Source organism: Falco biarmicus, chromosome 5, assembly GCF_023638135.1.
Source record: "Falco biarmicus isolate bFalBia1 chromosome 5, bFalBia1.pri, whole genome shotgun sequence".
Lineage (NCBI taxonomy): Eukaryota > Metazoa > Chordata > Aves > Falconiformes > Falconidae > Falco > Falco biarmicus.
In genome coordinates this window covers 63,045,484-63,060,894 of record NC_079292.1, presented here as the reverse complement: position 1 = coordinate 63,060,894, position 15,411 = coordinate 63,045,484, and the positions used below count along the sequence as shown (strand labels likewise).

Sequence of the window (15,411 nt, the reverse complement as noted above, 5' to 3'; positions counted from 1 at the left end):
TGGTCTTACGGGTAAAAGGGAATACCTCTACTATTGCAGTTCACTGCTATACTGGACTAGTTTATCCACACATTAATGCACACACTGGAACTGGACTGTTTTGTGTTTGTTTGTTTTTTTTTTAAATTTAAAAAATTACCTAACCCAAATATATGTACCAGGAAAATTCCTGAAGCATAGGCTATGCCAAAGAGTTGGACTCTGAGTTATGCAGTAGACGGACTCCCAAAGTGTGAATAAAGCCCTTCCTGGAAAAGTTGAATGAGCTTTTTAGCTATGCATAACTGAAGCATGCATGAAGTGCTGCTTCCTCCAGTCTAGAGGAACATAAAAGAGAGGTATCCCATCATGCTGGAGGAGGATGACTGTGGCAGGGCAGTTGCAAATATTTGCTTGCTGTATTAGAAATGAGAGACCAAGGAAGCATGGCCAATTTGAATATGAAAATTGTGCCTAAGTCACAGAGCACAATATATATAATGTTGCTTTGTGTGCCTTCACTTACTGGGGGAAAAGCATGTATCCCATGCCTTGGAGGTGATGCAGTTTGGCAGGCCAATTTGTTGTCCTTAAGCATGCTGTGAGTGGCATTAACTATTACCTGGAGCATTGATTCTTGGGTGCACCAGAGTGCAAGGTGTGCTATGGTGCACCTGCAAAATAAAAAGGTTCTGTGGGGTGGAGGGAAAGGACTGTTAAAGAGGCAGTGTGCCAATCCCTTGTGTTACTGAAACCTCAAAATAATTATTCCTCTCTGCCTGTAGACAGCTCAGAACAGTTTGTTGGCAGAAGAGATAAGCACAGGACACTAAAATTTCTTCTCTTTTGTTGTCTCACTGCTCTCTTTTCCCGTGTTGTGTGAAAAAAATAAATCTGATTAAGTTCTTTGACATTTATAATTAATTAGCCCTTCCTTACTCTTATCTTGTTTGCCTGTCCTTTTCTCTGGCTTTGTCTTTTTCTACTTTATCTCTCATTCATCAGATCCAAGAAATCATTCAAATGATTTGTTTTTAACAGATAAATGCAGCTTTACAGCATTTTTTTTTCTTTTGAAGAAAGACTTGGTCCCTTCTTTTGTCCATCCCACTGTACAAGTTGTCATGTTCTGGCACTGCAGTCACTTCTAAGTCCTTGAGCTATCATGTATTCTGTTGGTATTTGAGGAATTGAAAATCAATCACATAGCCTTATGGCTTAGGTTCAGCACAATTCTATTATGCCCACTCCCAAAAGTCAATTCGAACCTTTTGGGTTATATTTCAAAGACTAATCAAGCTTGCTGTCCAGACTGGTTTGGAGTCAACTCACTCTTGTCCATAGGTCTGTTTATTAGAGTTTTTCTGTCAGAAACTAGCATGAAAGAAAGCAGTTTTCACAACAGCAGAATCATTCAGTGAGTATTTTGCAAAGCCAAGCCACCCTAACAGGTTTTACGGTAGAAAAATGCTTACTGTTATGTGTTTCTGCAAATATGTTTTTTAAAAAAATAATTTAAAAGTGCTATGTTGATGCAAGTGTTCATAATTGTACTTTCTCATAAAAAGATGCACCAATTTACTGAGTTCGGTTTCTAGTCCTGTCTTTTTAAGCTGGCACAGAAATCATTGTAAATGCAACTCTAAACCTATGTGATGACCTTCATGCTTTAGACCATGTGAACAAATAAGGATGATGCCTCCAAGCAGATGGGCCAACTCCTCCAAGCATGAGTTGTGCCACCTCCACTTGGCAGGTGCACATGGAACTGTACATTGACTGTGTCAGTCCCCTTATTTTCAGCAAGTGCCAAGAACGCACCCTGAGAATGAAAGAAGCTGTGTATGGAGCTGGCCATTAGCAGTCCTCTGGGAAAATATGTACCTGTTATGTACTGAGGGCAGATCAGTCTCATCCCACCGGGAAGAAAGCAGTGACAGGCTCTTAGTGACGGCATTTCCAGCTGATCTATAGAAGTCTCATTGTTCAGTGAAAGGCTGGTGGCCATTTTGTGGGAGCCAAGTGGCCACTGGGGCAGGTTTTATACAGTGGGCAGTATAAGTAGGAAGCAGCTTTCTCCTTCCATCCTCCATGGGTAAAGGCTTTGGTCTGTGACCCATTCTTTGTGCTGCTTCTCATCCTGTATTCTGCAGAGGCGCAGAGATTTTCTCCAGTGGATGCTCGACTCCCGCGACTCAGCTGACTCCCTGGCAGCTGGGTGTTTGGATGTGATCAGTCCATCTGCCGCTTCCAGCCAGAATGAGGCACCTCTTGCTGGCAGGGCCCCATCTGAAAAGGTTCAGAAGACGTTAACAGAGGATGAGATAGCAGGCCAAGCTTTCCTGTTCCTGATTGCTGGGTATGAGACCACCACTAGCACACTGTCCTTTGCCACATACTTGCTAGCCACCAACCCAGAGTGCCAGGAGAAGGTGCTTCAGGAGGTTGATGAGTTCTCAGCAAAACACGTGAGTACAATGTGCTGATGTGAAGCTTCATGCAAGGAACAAGGCAATGTGAATGTTGTCGTGCCACTGTGGCACCTGCATGACCCCTATTTGCCTCAGTTATGTGTTCATATACTAACATTTTATTAATATTTTCAGCAAAAAACCCCAAGATTAATCTATTTGAGGTAGGGTTTTTTGAAACTGTTAAATAATGTCACTTTACAGCAACTGAAGAGATTGCTCAGAAACTTTGTGTCACGGTGAAAGCTTACCCTTTACAAAATATTTTACATTACCGAAATAAACCAGCTGTTGCCAGACTCTAAACCAGAACTTTTCTTTTTTTATCTCTTGTCCTGATACTATTTTTTGTTTTTTGGTCAATTTTATTTACTGATCTTGGTAAGAACATAAACAGTGTTCTTACAAACCACAAACTGCAAAGCTTTGCTTGAGATGTTCATACTTCTATTTTTTTTTCTTCAGCAGCAGAATATACGTGTGCTTTAAAAAAAAAAAAAAAAACAAATCACAGTATCTAACTCTCTTATGCTGTGTTCAAATTCCTACTTCTTCACTATCTGTTTTAACCAAGGGCATTTATGTTTCCTGGATAACCATTGACAATATTTGGTGTATCTAGCAGACCATGCAGCAGCCGTTTTTCCACCCTACATGCTCTGCACAACTTGTTAGTTACAAGAATTCAGATTGAGGGTCTTTTTCTTTCATGAACACTTTTATAGTGGATCATGAAGCTAACAGGAATAAAATGACACTAGGCATGGCTCTCTTGCAGTTTTTTAGCTGCTGGATTTGCATGTTGAAAGTCCTAACTATAGAGTTTGGGGAGTTTCATGCTTTTTATGCATTCCATCCTCTGTGTCGTACTTACAGAACAAGAAAAGAGTTGTATAATTTTCTGCTTTGCTGGTAAAAGAAAATTCTTGATTGTGCAAAGTGTGCCCATTCAAAAGCTACTATTTCTCTCCTTTTGCTTGTGCAAACATAAAAGCCAGGATTTGGGTACTTGGGAAATGTGGTCTTTTCTCTTGCATGATGAGGTTCTGAGCATGGTGATTCTCTGTCTAAGATTGGTTTTGCTCTGAGGGTGCAGATGGATGACAGCAGCGGAGGTTAGGACTGCGCAATTTGATCCACAGGACTTTTTCTTGGTGCATGCTTCATACCTCTGGTGTGAGTTAAGTCAATACAATGGAACCGTTGATGTGTTGTGTCCTAACCTATAGGGCTCGGGTTATATTCTTAGGTTATTAAGTCTACAACACTCCAGCTGGAACGTATTTACTTGTTTCATGCAAATACAGCAGACCTTATTATGCCCTTGTGTCTGGTTAGTTCAATTGACTTCCTTAAGACTTGTGAAGGTGTGAAGGTGCAACTTGGCCTGCAGTATGTGCAGTTACTGTTAATATCAGTGGCCGAATTGCACATAGAAACTCCTATTATGCAGCCCCAAGGAAAATACGGTTCATCTCCTCGCCAGTTCCTGAAAACTGACAGCCTAAGAAACCAAAGCGAAACTGCTGGGAGAGGTATCCAGTGTGATAGGTACGTGATGCCATTCACATCTGTCTGTAGATGGGGATATGAATTAATAAACTTCTCCATGTAAGTGCATAGGAAGCTGACTGCAAGCAGTCATTAACTGGCCAGTCGCTTACGGACATTTCACATAGGGAGATCATGTTTATGGCTGTGTCTAAGTTAGCAAGAGGTGTGGTCTTGGAGACACAGATTCATGATCTAGCACAGTTGGTAGTGGGAACTGTTGGGTGCACACTGTACACACTTCAGGAGTTTATTTTGGGTTGGTCTGAGTCTGGTCCTGTGTACCAAATTCCCCTTAGCAGTTGGACCAATCTTCTGGTTTAGTTCCAGTTAAAGGAGCTCTCGCTTTGCGGTTCACGACTGCAGTGTGAACCAGTGTAAGAGACTTGCATGTGAGTGTACTCCAGGTCCAAGCTAGAGAACTAAATGGACCCTGTGTTGTGTATGGTCTGTCTGAGGTGTCACTCACTAATATCATTATTTCAATAATAATCCAATTCAAACACGTAATGCTTGACTCTCTCGGTTCTCTAACAGGAATATTTTGCTAATAATTTTAGCTTTTGCAGTATCTAGGGGAGGTTCTAGAGCTAGCGACACTTGTGGCAGAGAAGTCAAAACTTGGTGTAGAGATGTGGGACTCAAATGAAATGCATGGTCTTTGCAGGTCAGCACTGTACACAGTCTGTGTGGTGCCTAATCCCAAACCATGCGGTCTCACGTCATATATTGATTGGAAGAAGCATTCAGATCTCTTCCTCATACTTTACTAGTTTTCAGGTTTAGCTTTAGATGATGCATATATGGCTGTATGGCCAAGGAGAAGAGGGAGGGAAGGATAACTATTCATCTGGTGTCCTTGATACCAGGAAATGCATAGATCTAATCTGTGCAGCCCCATCCTTAAAAAGATTTCCTATTATAAACATTTCATGATTGGGGGGCGGGGGGGAGGGGGGGCATTGCACTGCTCAAGGAGCCCATCCCAGAATAAGGAAAAGGGTGCAGCAGTTCAGTCCCCTTAGTGCCTGCAATTAACTACTTTTAGCCTAGAAAGTAAGATCTATGCAAACAGTTTGCAAGTTACGGGAGCAGAAGCTATTTTAAAACAGGGTATATATAGATGCTATGTTCAGTTGTCATGCAAGGGAGAGGAAGGGAGCGGGCATAGCAGCTACAGGCTCACAGTTAGTTATCAAGTCAGTTGCTAAGAAATTTGATTAGGTTGTTGCTTGTACTCAGCACATCAGCTTTGCTCAAGGTGCTTTGCAATTTTCAGAAGGGAAGGGCTTTAGAAGGCCAAAACATGGAGAATGGTACAGTCAGGTTGTTTTGACAGGTGGTGCAAGACTGCTTTGATTTGCAGATACACAAGTGTTAAACACAGTACCCCCTTCAGCCAGATTTATACTCAGGTAATTATAACTACAAAATGCTCTCCACCATGTCCCCCTTCCTTCCTCCAAACACTTCAGTTGCCTCATGCAGCATGTTTTATTGCCCTAATCTGTGGTGTAAAGCTGTGGTCTGATTTTACAGCAGCTCCTGTGTATCATCCCAGAGATGGCTGTACTTTGGTGGTAGACAGAGTGATTTATACACTCAATTTACTAAAGTTTATAAAGACATGTGAGACCCATCTGAGAAAGGGGTGCTATAAGTGACAGGCACAGCTCCAGATTTTTTGGCACACCAGTCAAAAACTCAAAGCACAGTGACCTTGTGATAGCCAGTAAGGAGAGCAAGGCTGGTCGATCTGGGAGTACAGCAGTATTTTGGTGGCTCTGGGTGCTCTACTTGAGGATGCCCCTGAGTTTGCTCTGATATTAATCTGTCCTGCTTGCACAGTGGGTACCTTAGCAGAATGGGACAACATAAAGGGGAGGGAGAAAGCCAAGGCACTGCTGTGTTAGAGATCCCTTGGTGCAAGCTGCTGTGGCGTGGTGCAGAAATATGAGGTTAGGTGCTGGAAATGGTCTAGCCCCAATGCTGTGCTGGGAGTCAGGAGCCCAGAGGAGGGGCAGGTCTGACTGTGTTGTACTGCTGTGTCGTGTTCAGCCAAGTTTGTCTCAGAGCTGTCTTGGGAGACGTCTCTGCCTCCCTCCACCACGCTGCCTGAATACACTGTAGAAATGGCACTTCCAGGCAAGCGTCCTCAGAAAACAGCGCCTGGAGCGAGTCACAGGCTATAACCTTTTTTGTTTTACCTCCAGGACCTTCCTCATCTGTTCACTAAAGGACTTTTTAGGTCTTCTCTTGGATGATAGCTCCATGTGGAGGCTTGATGATGTATCTTTCCCTGAAAGTGAGAAGAGGCACCCAGCCCATTTTAGAGGCTGGCAAGCAGGAGAAACCTCTATCTTCGGTTATTGTAGAGGGCAGGACAACACAGGTTATTGCCCTCCTCACCTCTATCTGGATCTTTGGGTTGTAGGGAAAGTGAGTGCACAGCTTTTCATTGTCTCCAAGGAAGGAGAGAGAGGGTACTGAGTGGCGACTACTGCCCCCACACTGCATCTTCCCATTCCACCTGTAAATGCCTGTATCTGCTCCAGCTGCACTGGGGAACACAAGTTTGAGTACAATTCCTTTAACAAATGCACTGAATTGTAAAGCTGCTGACCCAGCTCTAGCCATGAATCCCTTAGGGGTGTCGTATGTGCCCTGTGAAGGGCCATTCACTGAAAATTTGATGCACCTATTTGCTACAAGCTTGCTGCTGGGTGTGCAGCTTCCTTTGATACTGTGATGACAAAATAAACAAGATGAAAACAGAGTTAAATATGAGCTAGTGGGGGCAGGACGCCTACACCTGTTTGTGTGTAAAAGAATATTAGTTTCTGCAGAGACCACAGATCTGTTTCCAGAACAACAGAGAAGGGTCAGACCTTCAGAAGGTTATTAACTGGCACAACATGTTTTGTGTTAGTACAGGTATGGTGATACGCATCGGTTGAGCAGCTAGTCTGGTATATACCGGTAAAAAGAGGACAGAGGGGGGGAAAAAAAGGTTGCTATTTCAAAACCAGCTTATTTTTATAGGGTTTGTGGCTAACCATCCCTAAACTGTTAGAGGCTCTACAGTTGTGAGAGAGATGTTTTTATCCACATTAACCAGGTGAGAAGGAATACAACCATGGTCTTCACCCTCTGCTTTTCACTCAAGAACTGTCCTTTTGTGCTGTTAAAGAGCCTTTCAGAAGATATGTATTTATGAACAGTTCTTGCACTTCTGGCTGATTATTTTGTTGTAAGAGCAAGTTGATTGTTACTTATTTGTGTGTGCTTAGCAAAAGCATAGCAAGACTGCAGCACACATTTGTTCAGGGCAGATGAGCTGCTCTGCGTGTTTTGTCCTGAGCCACAGCACTTAGGGCTTGAAAAATTGCTGCATCTTCCACACTGGGGATCCCCTTAATATGAGGTCTCTCTTTTTTACCTCTCTTCCAATTTTAACATATTAATGTCTGTCTCCCTCCTTCCCTTCTCCTTCTTCTCAAGCCTGAGTCATTCACAATTATAAATTACGTTTTGTTGTTGTTTTACTGAACTGCACAGTTTTAGGCAGGAGGAGTAGTGGCACAAAACAGATTGCAAAAACATAAGTGAGCAAGTTAACTTCTCAGAAGAAGTTATTTGTTGCCCTTAGGTAAAATGTGGTAAGTGGCTATGTATGTGCTCATGATCTGTTGCAAAGTAAACAGATCAGGGTAAACCACTGAAATGAGGTGGTTTTCTTGAGGGAGGGAAAGAAGTATGCTTTGTGGCAGCTAAGGAGAACAAAAGAGGTATAAAAATGAAGGGATCTGCCTCCATGTAATAATGAAATGCACTCTTGAAGGTGCCAAGCATATAGAAATCTGGAGCAAGAAGCACCCTGAATTCTAATCTCAGCTTCAGGAATAATTTACTGCACATTCTCAGTTATAGACAACTGTGTCTTGCATTAAGAAATGGGAAGACTTGGTACTTACAAGTTTTGTTTTTTAGCTTGTGTCTACATAAACGTCTCATTACTAAAAGATTACCACAAGAAAAAAGTTGCATTAAAGGCCTCGTGCTAGTTTGAGAACCTGAGACATGTTGCTGCACTGACAGGCAAGGCTGCAAGGGCTCTGTGCTGGCCAGAAGAGGTCTGGTGAAGGACAGAGCAGCAGCTCTCTCCTCCTCATTGCTGATCCCTAGGAATGCTTTCAAGACCCCTGTCAAAGGTGAAGGAAAGCACAAGAGTCAGGAGCAGTAAATAAAAGTAAATAGATGAAAAGGTCCTTATTACTGTAAAACATTCATTAGAGACTCTGCAAGACCAACTGAGTTTTCCATTCTATTTTTAAAATGCTGCGTACAGCTCTTATTTATCACTGCTTGGTATGATACTTAGACACATCAGTGTGGAGGGGTTTTGAAGAACAGGATAAGCCCCAGCATGTCTCTACTCCATCCAGTTTCTTATCCACGCAAAGCACTAGTGTAACTGTTCAGGGCTGGTGTGATTTACCCACTTTTTCACCACTAGCTAGAGCCCATAAAGTTTAAAGAAACTTCAAAGTCCTGCCATATTCTCTCACTATTTAAATGGAGTTTTGGGGGGTTTTCTTTATGGAAAGAAATCTTCCGGTTCCCGTAAATATTTGCTTTTCTATTGCTTGCTCTAGGGCCTAGGAATATTTTCAGTATGTCTAATTGAAAATGTTGACCAGACGATGTTTTGACCGTATTCCTTCTTGTCAATAGTATTGAATGATGCCAGCCCAAGGTCATTGCAATCCATAGTTTCATTTATTAAAAGGTACGGTTTAATTCCATTTTAACTGCTGTGTGTGGTCAGTTGTGAACAGGCTAGGCTGAACTGGACTGATACATAAGCTCCTCCCTTATGATTTATGACCTTGGTGCTGTAATTTATCAAACATACTGGGTGTGGCAGTTGCTCGTCTGGGGTAACTTGGCACATCATCATTGACTTGAGTGCAGTCACGGTATTTCACACTGACACAGATTCTGTTCTTTGCATTGAAGAGCTCCTTCAGTAATGTCTCTGCAGTGTAATGGAGATGTCTTATTGTAAAGAGATTTTGGCCATTTCAGAATTGTCCCTTCTCATAAAATTCCCAGAGAGTAGTGAGAGGTAGGACCATTTTTATGGTGTCTCTGTGCCTGATTGAGTACTTTAGATTTTTAAACTGTTTACGCAGAGAATCTCCTTGGTAGCACAGGCTGCTTTCTCTGAGTATTAGTGAGAGGTGGAAGTCAGAGAGATGGCACTGTCAGGGAATTACCACAAGAATTTGCATGAGTTTGGTCCCTTTCATGCAGCATCTAAAGGCACTATGCTGTCAGAAGCTTGCAACTACAGAGACTTAGCTTCACTAAGCAAATATTGCTGATGGTGGAGACTGAATTCTAAATAGTTTGCAGAAGAAAGTCCGCAGAAGAGAGTGCTGTTACACAGGCAGACCCATACACACACAAAGCATACAAAACCAGTAAGCACAAGCAATATTGTAGGGTGTTGCTGTTTATTCTGTTGAAGGAAACGGCCCTCTTTGATTTCTTTATTTGTTTAAGAAGATGTTGCAGAGCCTCACATCATTCATGAGTGTCAGTTGTCAGCAAACGATTATGTTGTGTAACAAATGAAAAGATGCTTTTAAACATGCGAAGACCGAACATTGTTAGGTTATGTTTTTGTAGTTCTTCATACAATTGCACGGTGTCTGAAATCAGTTCACTATCTTTGTCTCATGGTGCTTCTGTACATACAGGTTGAAGATTGGTAGGTTAGGAGAAGACAACAAGCCTTTCCCTGCATTTCCACCCTTCTCAGTATCTAGACTCTACTGATTTGAATGCAGGCTTTGGACTCAAGAGACCCAAAGTCACTTTTCTTCAGCAGAAATTTTTTTGGTTCCTAACTTTTCCTAACTTTCAACCACTTAAGGACTTCCGAAACTCTGCCCTTTGGTGTCTTTACTGACTTGTGTCTCTGCTGTATAAGGAAAGGTAGCATGAGAAATCCCTTGAGCTCAAGCCTACCTCGTGTTCACCTGCTTTACCACAAGCCTGTTCCTGGACTCAAACGCTGAGGGAAAGCACCTAGGGGGGAAAGCTTGGGCTCAGTTTGCCCACTGTGCAAGCCTTAGCAGGTCTCTTTGCACGGTTGCCCTCTGTACCAGGCACTCTCACAGCACCAGCCAGAGAAGTTGTCCTGGAGGCCTTTTTAGAAGATCCCTGTTGCATGCTCCAGCTTTACGGAGGCAGTGGTTTGTAGACAGCCACAGTCATCCTTTGGTGGAAGCATGGATGAGCAGGAAGAGTGTGACCGACGAGGAGCCACAGGAGGGCAATTCCTTTTGCTTACCATGTATTTGTAGTTATTACGCTGTATCTACAGGTCTCTGCTCTCCACAGGTACCTCTTAAAAAGGCAAAGCACTTCCTGGAGAGTCAGGTTATTTATAATATGGCAAGAGTTGAGGCCAGGGTGTCTTTTAGGAATGTTTTGGCTTTGTTTTTTTGAAAAGACTACTGTTAGCTTATAGGAACAAAATCAGTGTTTTAAATCTCAATGGTATCTTGGCATTGTCTCCCTTCCTTGGCTTTTCCAAGAACCCTACCAAATGAAAAAAACTTATTTCTTTCCTGGGGAAATCCTTTCAACAGCTGAGAACTGGTGGTTCTATGTGACCTGGAATGAGGTGTTGTTGAGATGATTAATGTGCTTATATTTTCAAGAAGCATTTTTTTGTTGTTCTTGACATTGCAGGGTTAATTCACCCCTCTTCACCAAAGTAAAAAAACAAAACAAAACCCAAAAAACAAACCAAAAAACCCCACACACCAACAAAAAAACACCCCTAAAACCCAAACACCTTTTATTTTTCCATTTGTTCAATTCAAGATTATCAGTCTCTTGCCCATGAAGCCTAATTTATCTTCTGCTTGCAATGTCACATGTTGCTCAGTGACTCTGTCTTATTGCTGTTCTTGAGCAAAACTGAGTCTCAGGTAATGTATGCTAGACAGATACTCATTTTCACTCCTGCATTTTCCTGGTATTTTGCCATCCTTGTAATAATTGGCCCGCTATCGCTGCTACAGGGTTCATGTTAAAGAATAAATTTTTCTAGTGACATGGAACATTTAATGGTGAAGATGCTAAATAATACAGTACTTTAAATGTGATTAGACAGGTTTGTTTAAAGAGGGAGTAAAGGGAAGGATGCATCTTCCCCATCTTTCTATTCTTCCCCTCCATCTGAGGCTTTTATGGAAGAAAGAGCATATTTGCTTTTAATCTAAGGAAAAAGGTCACTGCCAAATAAGAAACTGGTACAGTTTTCTTCAGGATTCATATACTAACTGCTCCTCTGTACCACTCTGGACATTATATGGCTATCAACATGCTTCCCCTGGGGACAGAGAAAACCAGATTCATACCAATATCAATGTTTAATCAGTACTAACTACCAGTACGTGTTAACTTTTTAGCTACAGATAGGTAACATTATTTGCAGGGTGGAGCATAGTTCCGGGTAGAATTGGTAGATCAAATTTTGCACTGGGCAGTTGAACCTTGCAGAAGCGAGTAAGGAGATAACCTCAAACCACAGTAAATGACACCACCCCCATGACTTTTGGAGTGACATACGCTTACCAGTCTAGCCAGAGGAGTTGCATATGGCAGAGATAGAGGTACACGTGGCATGACTTCTCAGGAATGGGGATGCCCTTCACAGGTGTAAGTACCTGATCTTTGGATGACAGGCTGACTAGCACTCACTTTTCTGTGTGAAGTAGGAGTCAAGTCCAGAAAAGTATTGTACTAACACATATATTGGGGTTGTTGTTTTTTTTTTCATGGAAGTTAAGCACCAAAAGTTTTTCTATAAGGTATGTGCTGCTGAATTGGAAATAAAATATCTAACAATGAAAGGGAGGACAGCCAACCATGGGCACAACCTCAGATGCAAGAAATCAGAGAAACCAAACCATCTGGCCCTGAAAAAACTTACAAATGAGAGAGGGTGGCCTTGGACATCTGTGTCAGGACCCCACACTGTGTCTCAGTGTTAGCAGCCAATCACATTCATTGGGCAGGAACTTTTCTCCTGGGGAGTATTAAGCACTAAACTAAACAAAGAAGCATTTTCAAGCTCTATGTTATTTAGCATCCATTTGGAATGAAATCCCTCCATGTCCTCAGACTGACAGGCAGATTCTTTGGGGGATGAAGACATGGGTCCAGCCCTGGCATCATCATCTGCTGTGGGGATCTCCACTGACCTGTCTACTTCTGAAATGCTTTCAAGATAAATTATTGTCTTAATAGCACTTTACCAGGTCAGGACAGCAGCAACTCTTGTTATTTGTGAAAACAGGTATTATTTTCTTGGTAAGGACTTTTCATGGGCAGAGGAAGAAAAGAAGTGTTGGGGAACCGCTCATAAAACGAAAACAACTAACAAGTCTCTTGCCTGTGTGCACACATGCCTGCATATGAGAGAGAGGAGGAGGGAGAAAATGAATCACAGCTGAAGAAAAGAAAGTCTTTCATCTAAAATTTCAACACAGATTCCTGAATTGCACATATTATATGCATAAGGTGCGAAAGCTGAGCTGAGGAGAACACATGCTTAATTTGTTAAGAAACAGCAAATCCCCAGCAGCAACTAAGAAGAAATTAAACTTGTATTCAGTGTATTCATAGCTAAAAAATGATCTTAGCTTGTATGAATGTGAGGTCAAAATGGAATTTTTCCTCCAGGTATGTACGTAAATTAGGTAGCATTAATAGGAAGTAACCAGTCCATTTATTTGTCAATAAGCATTCAAAGTGAAGGCTGAATGAGCCTGTGCCAGAAGGAATGGAAACTAGTTTGCATTTCATGATTATGTAAAGCAGTTCTTGGTAGAATGAACTTCTTGTGACCTCCTCCCTGCCCCCCCCCTCCTTTTTTTCCCCTTCTCTATCACCCTGGCAGCACATATTTATTTAAATAATTTCCATTTCTAACAATGTGTTTGTGTGCTACTTTTAATCAGCATGAGATGGCTTTTGTATTGTTTGTCCTGCTTAGTCTTATGCTTCCCTTTTAATATGGAAGGAAAGAAAAAGTGATATTTCTGGGTGTGCCCTTGCTCTAGAAATGTAATGGTCTTCCAGTGATAGGAGTGAACGTTTCCTTACTCAACCAGATAGCAAGACTGGTGCAGAGGGAGTAGTCAGGAAAACACAAAGAAAAGTAGGAAACGCATGCTATTTGAGGACTGTTCCATTTCACACCAGTTAATAGAGATTGCATTGTCTCAGAGAACTAGATGATACCAATTTTTCACTAGTATTACCAACTCATTTGATGTCTGGTTTTCAAAAGACAGGTTGCAGGTCTTTTCCAAAATCAAATCTTTAAAGGAACCGAAAAACTTGTATCTCAGTGTAACAAGTCACATTTTGAATGTTTTGGTCAGTGCACCAAAAATGCTTTCTATGGAAGTGGGCTGGTCAGTAGTGGCATTTCACCACTGTAGCAGCTGCTGAGATAGGCATTCAGGGCCTCAGCTGGGGGAGACGGAGAACTTCTATGCACTAGAAACACCAGTAGCTTGTATGGACTGCACTGTTGGTTTCCAGCCAACACTGAATGGGTAAATAGGTGCTTGAATGAAGACTCATTTAATAACTGATACCAAATTCTGCAGTTTCCTTAGTCAGGTCTCGGATGTAACGAGACTGAAAACTTGATCACTTTCTCAGTGCTAGGAATTATCCTTCCTGGCTGCCCCTGAGGCATAACGCATTAGGGCATGTTGTGCAAGCAAAGGAATTCATTCCTTATTACTGTTGACTAAATACTTTCCACCTGCATGAAAACTATGCTTTCAAAATTCAACAAAATAATCATATTAATTTTTAGGTAAACCATCTTGATTTTACATGCATTTTAATCAATATCTGAATTTCAGAAGAGTTTCTGTTAATAAGTGGGAGAAAAAAATATGTAATGCTTTTATTATTGATTTATTTACATTTTTATGCTTAACACACCCCGCCCTCAGGTATAAAAGAAGGGATGTGTTAAAATTATCTTGGCTTTCTGGTACAATAGAAATTTTAAATAAACTTTAATATAGTTCTCAATACTCCTAGTTGCACTTCAAATTTAAAGGAGAAAATTGAGAAGAAGTGAAAAAGTTCAGAATGTTGAGCAATTATCCACAGAGCCTTGCTGCTGTTGTTGATCGGAATGAAGGAACAAGGAGGTAACAAGATGTCAGAAAGTCATTGTATTGTGAGCTGGAACAAAACATTTTTAAGAGCTCTTGCTTTTTAGAATTTGTTTTCAAGATGCGTCAAGTTCATATGCACTCAGGATATGATATGACAAAGATTTTGTGCAGTCAGGAGTGAAGATTTAATAGCCTGATAAGTAGAGAACCTTACAGATAATTTCAAGGCGTTAATCTAACCTTGCTGTGCCTTTAATCTTTTGGTATTCCGGAGAATGTAAAAAACAAAAGCTGACTGTTTTAATATCATAGAGTAGTCATGGAGAAAAAAATTTCTTCCAGCAGAGCAGCTTTTAAATAAATTATTACTTTTTTTTCTGTGATGGGAAAAAATAACGGTAAGATGGATTTAAAGGGAAGTGAATTTACTAAATGTCTTGCATCTTTCTCTCTTGCTAATTAGTAACAGTCAAATGCTCTTGTTCTGCAGACAGTGACTACAAAGAAAAGGATAAAGAACTTGGGAAAGACTCTAGAGCCAAAATAATTAGGCTATTTATCATTTAGGGTAATTGGACTTGTGCAAAGCAGCATTATTTACCACAGGTTTCCATTTCTTCTAACCGGGTGTGAAAAATACGGCTATGTTGATTGGGAAATGCTCTTAGCGCTTTTTCCAATATGCATTGTGCCAGGGACGTTCAGTTCAAAGTGTGGTGTTCCTCCCAGTGATTTCTTTTCCCCCAGTGATCTTCAGAAGCAGCCTTCAGCTTCTAAAACCTCAAACCAAAATTAGATTAAAGTGCCCAATATGGGGTCAGAAATGGGAGGGAAAGAGAGAGGGGTTTCCACCAGGGATTTTTCACTTAACAAATGAAAGCCTTTGCTTTGTTTCAAAGGAAAAATTGCCAAGTGGAGGCACATCTTAATAACATCGGTAGCCAGCTGAGATGTTTATGCTAATTTCCAAAGGTATGTAAGTATTGGAATCAGGGGGTCCAAAACTCCTGCCTCTGTGATGTGAAAAACACAGGCATTTAAGCACCGCCGGCAGATAGCTCTGATGTTTCAGCATAAGGGGCAGGGTGGGGCAGGGGAGCAGTCATGAGGGGCTTACTTGAATTCCACTTCACAGTTTGCCAGCACTATGAATGCCCCTTCACTCAAAGGTGAGTTTTCCC

At 41.5% G+C, this 15,411-nt stretch overlaps 1 protein-coding gene across 3 annotated transcripts in view; it reads left to right on the top strand.

Annotated features, from left to right (window-relative positions):
• The window catches only part of TBXAS1 (thromboxane A synthase 1), a 230,966-nt gene that overhangs the window by 159,899 nt on the left and 55,656 nt on the right, over positions 1-15,411 (top strand). For 2 of the 3 annotated variants that reach the window (XM_056342008.1, XM_056342009.1), the window contains one exon: positions 2,133-2,447. The exons of the other annotated variant lie outside the window; for it this stretch is intronic. In XM_056342008.1, the coding sequence (XP_056197983.1) occupies positions 2,133-2,447 (315 nt within the window). The remainder of the gene's footprint in view (positions 1-2,132; positions 2,448-15,411) is intronic. 3 annotated transcript variants of the gene reach the window in all.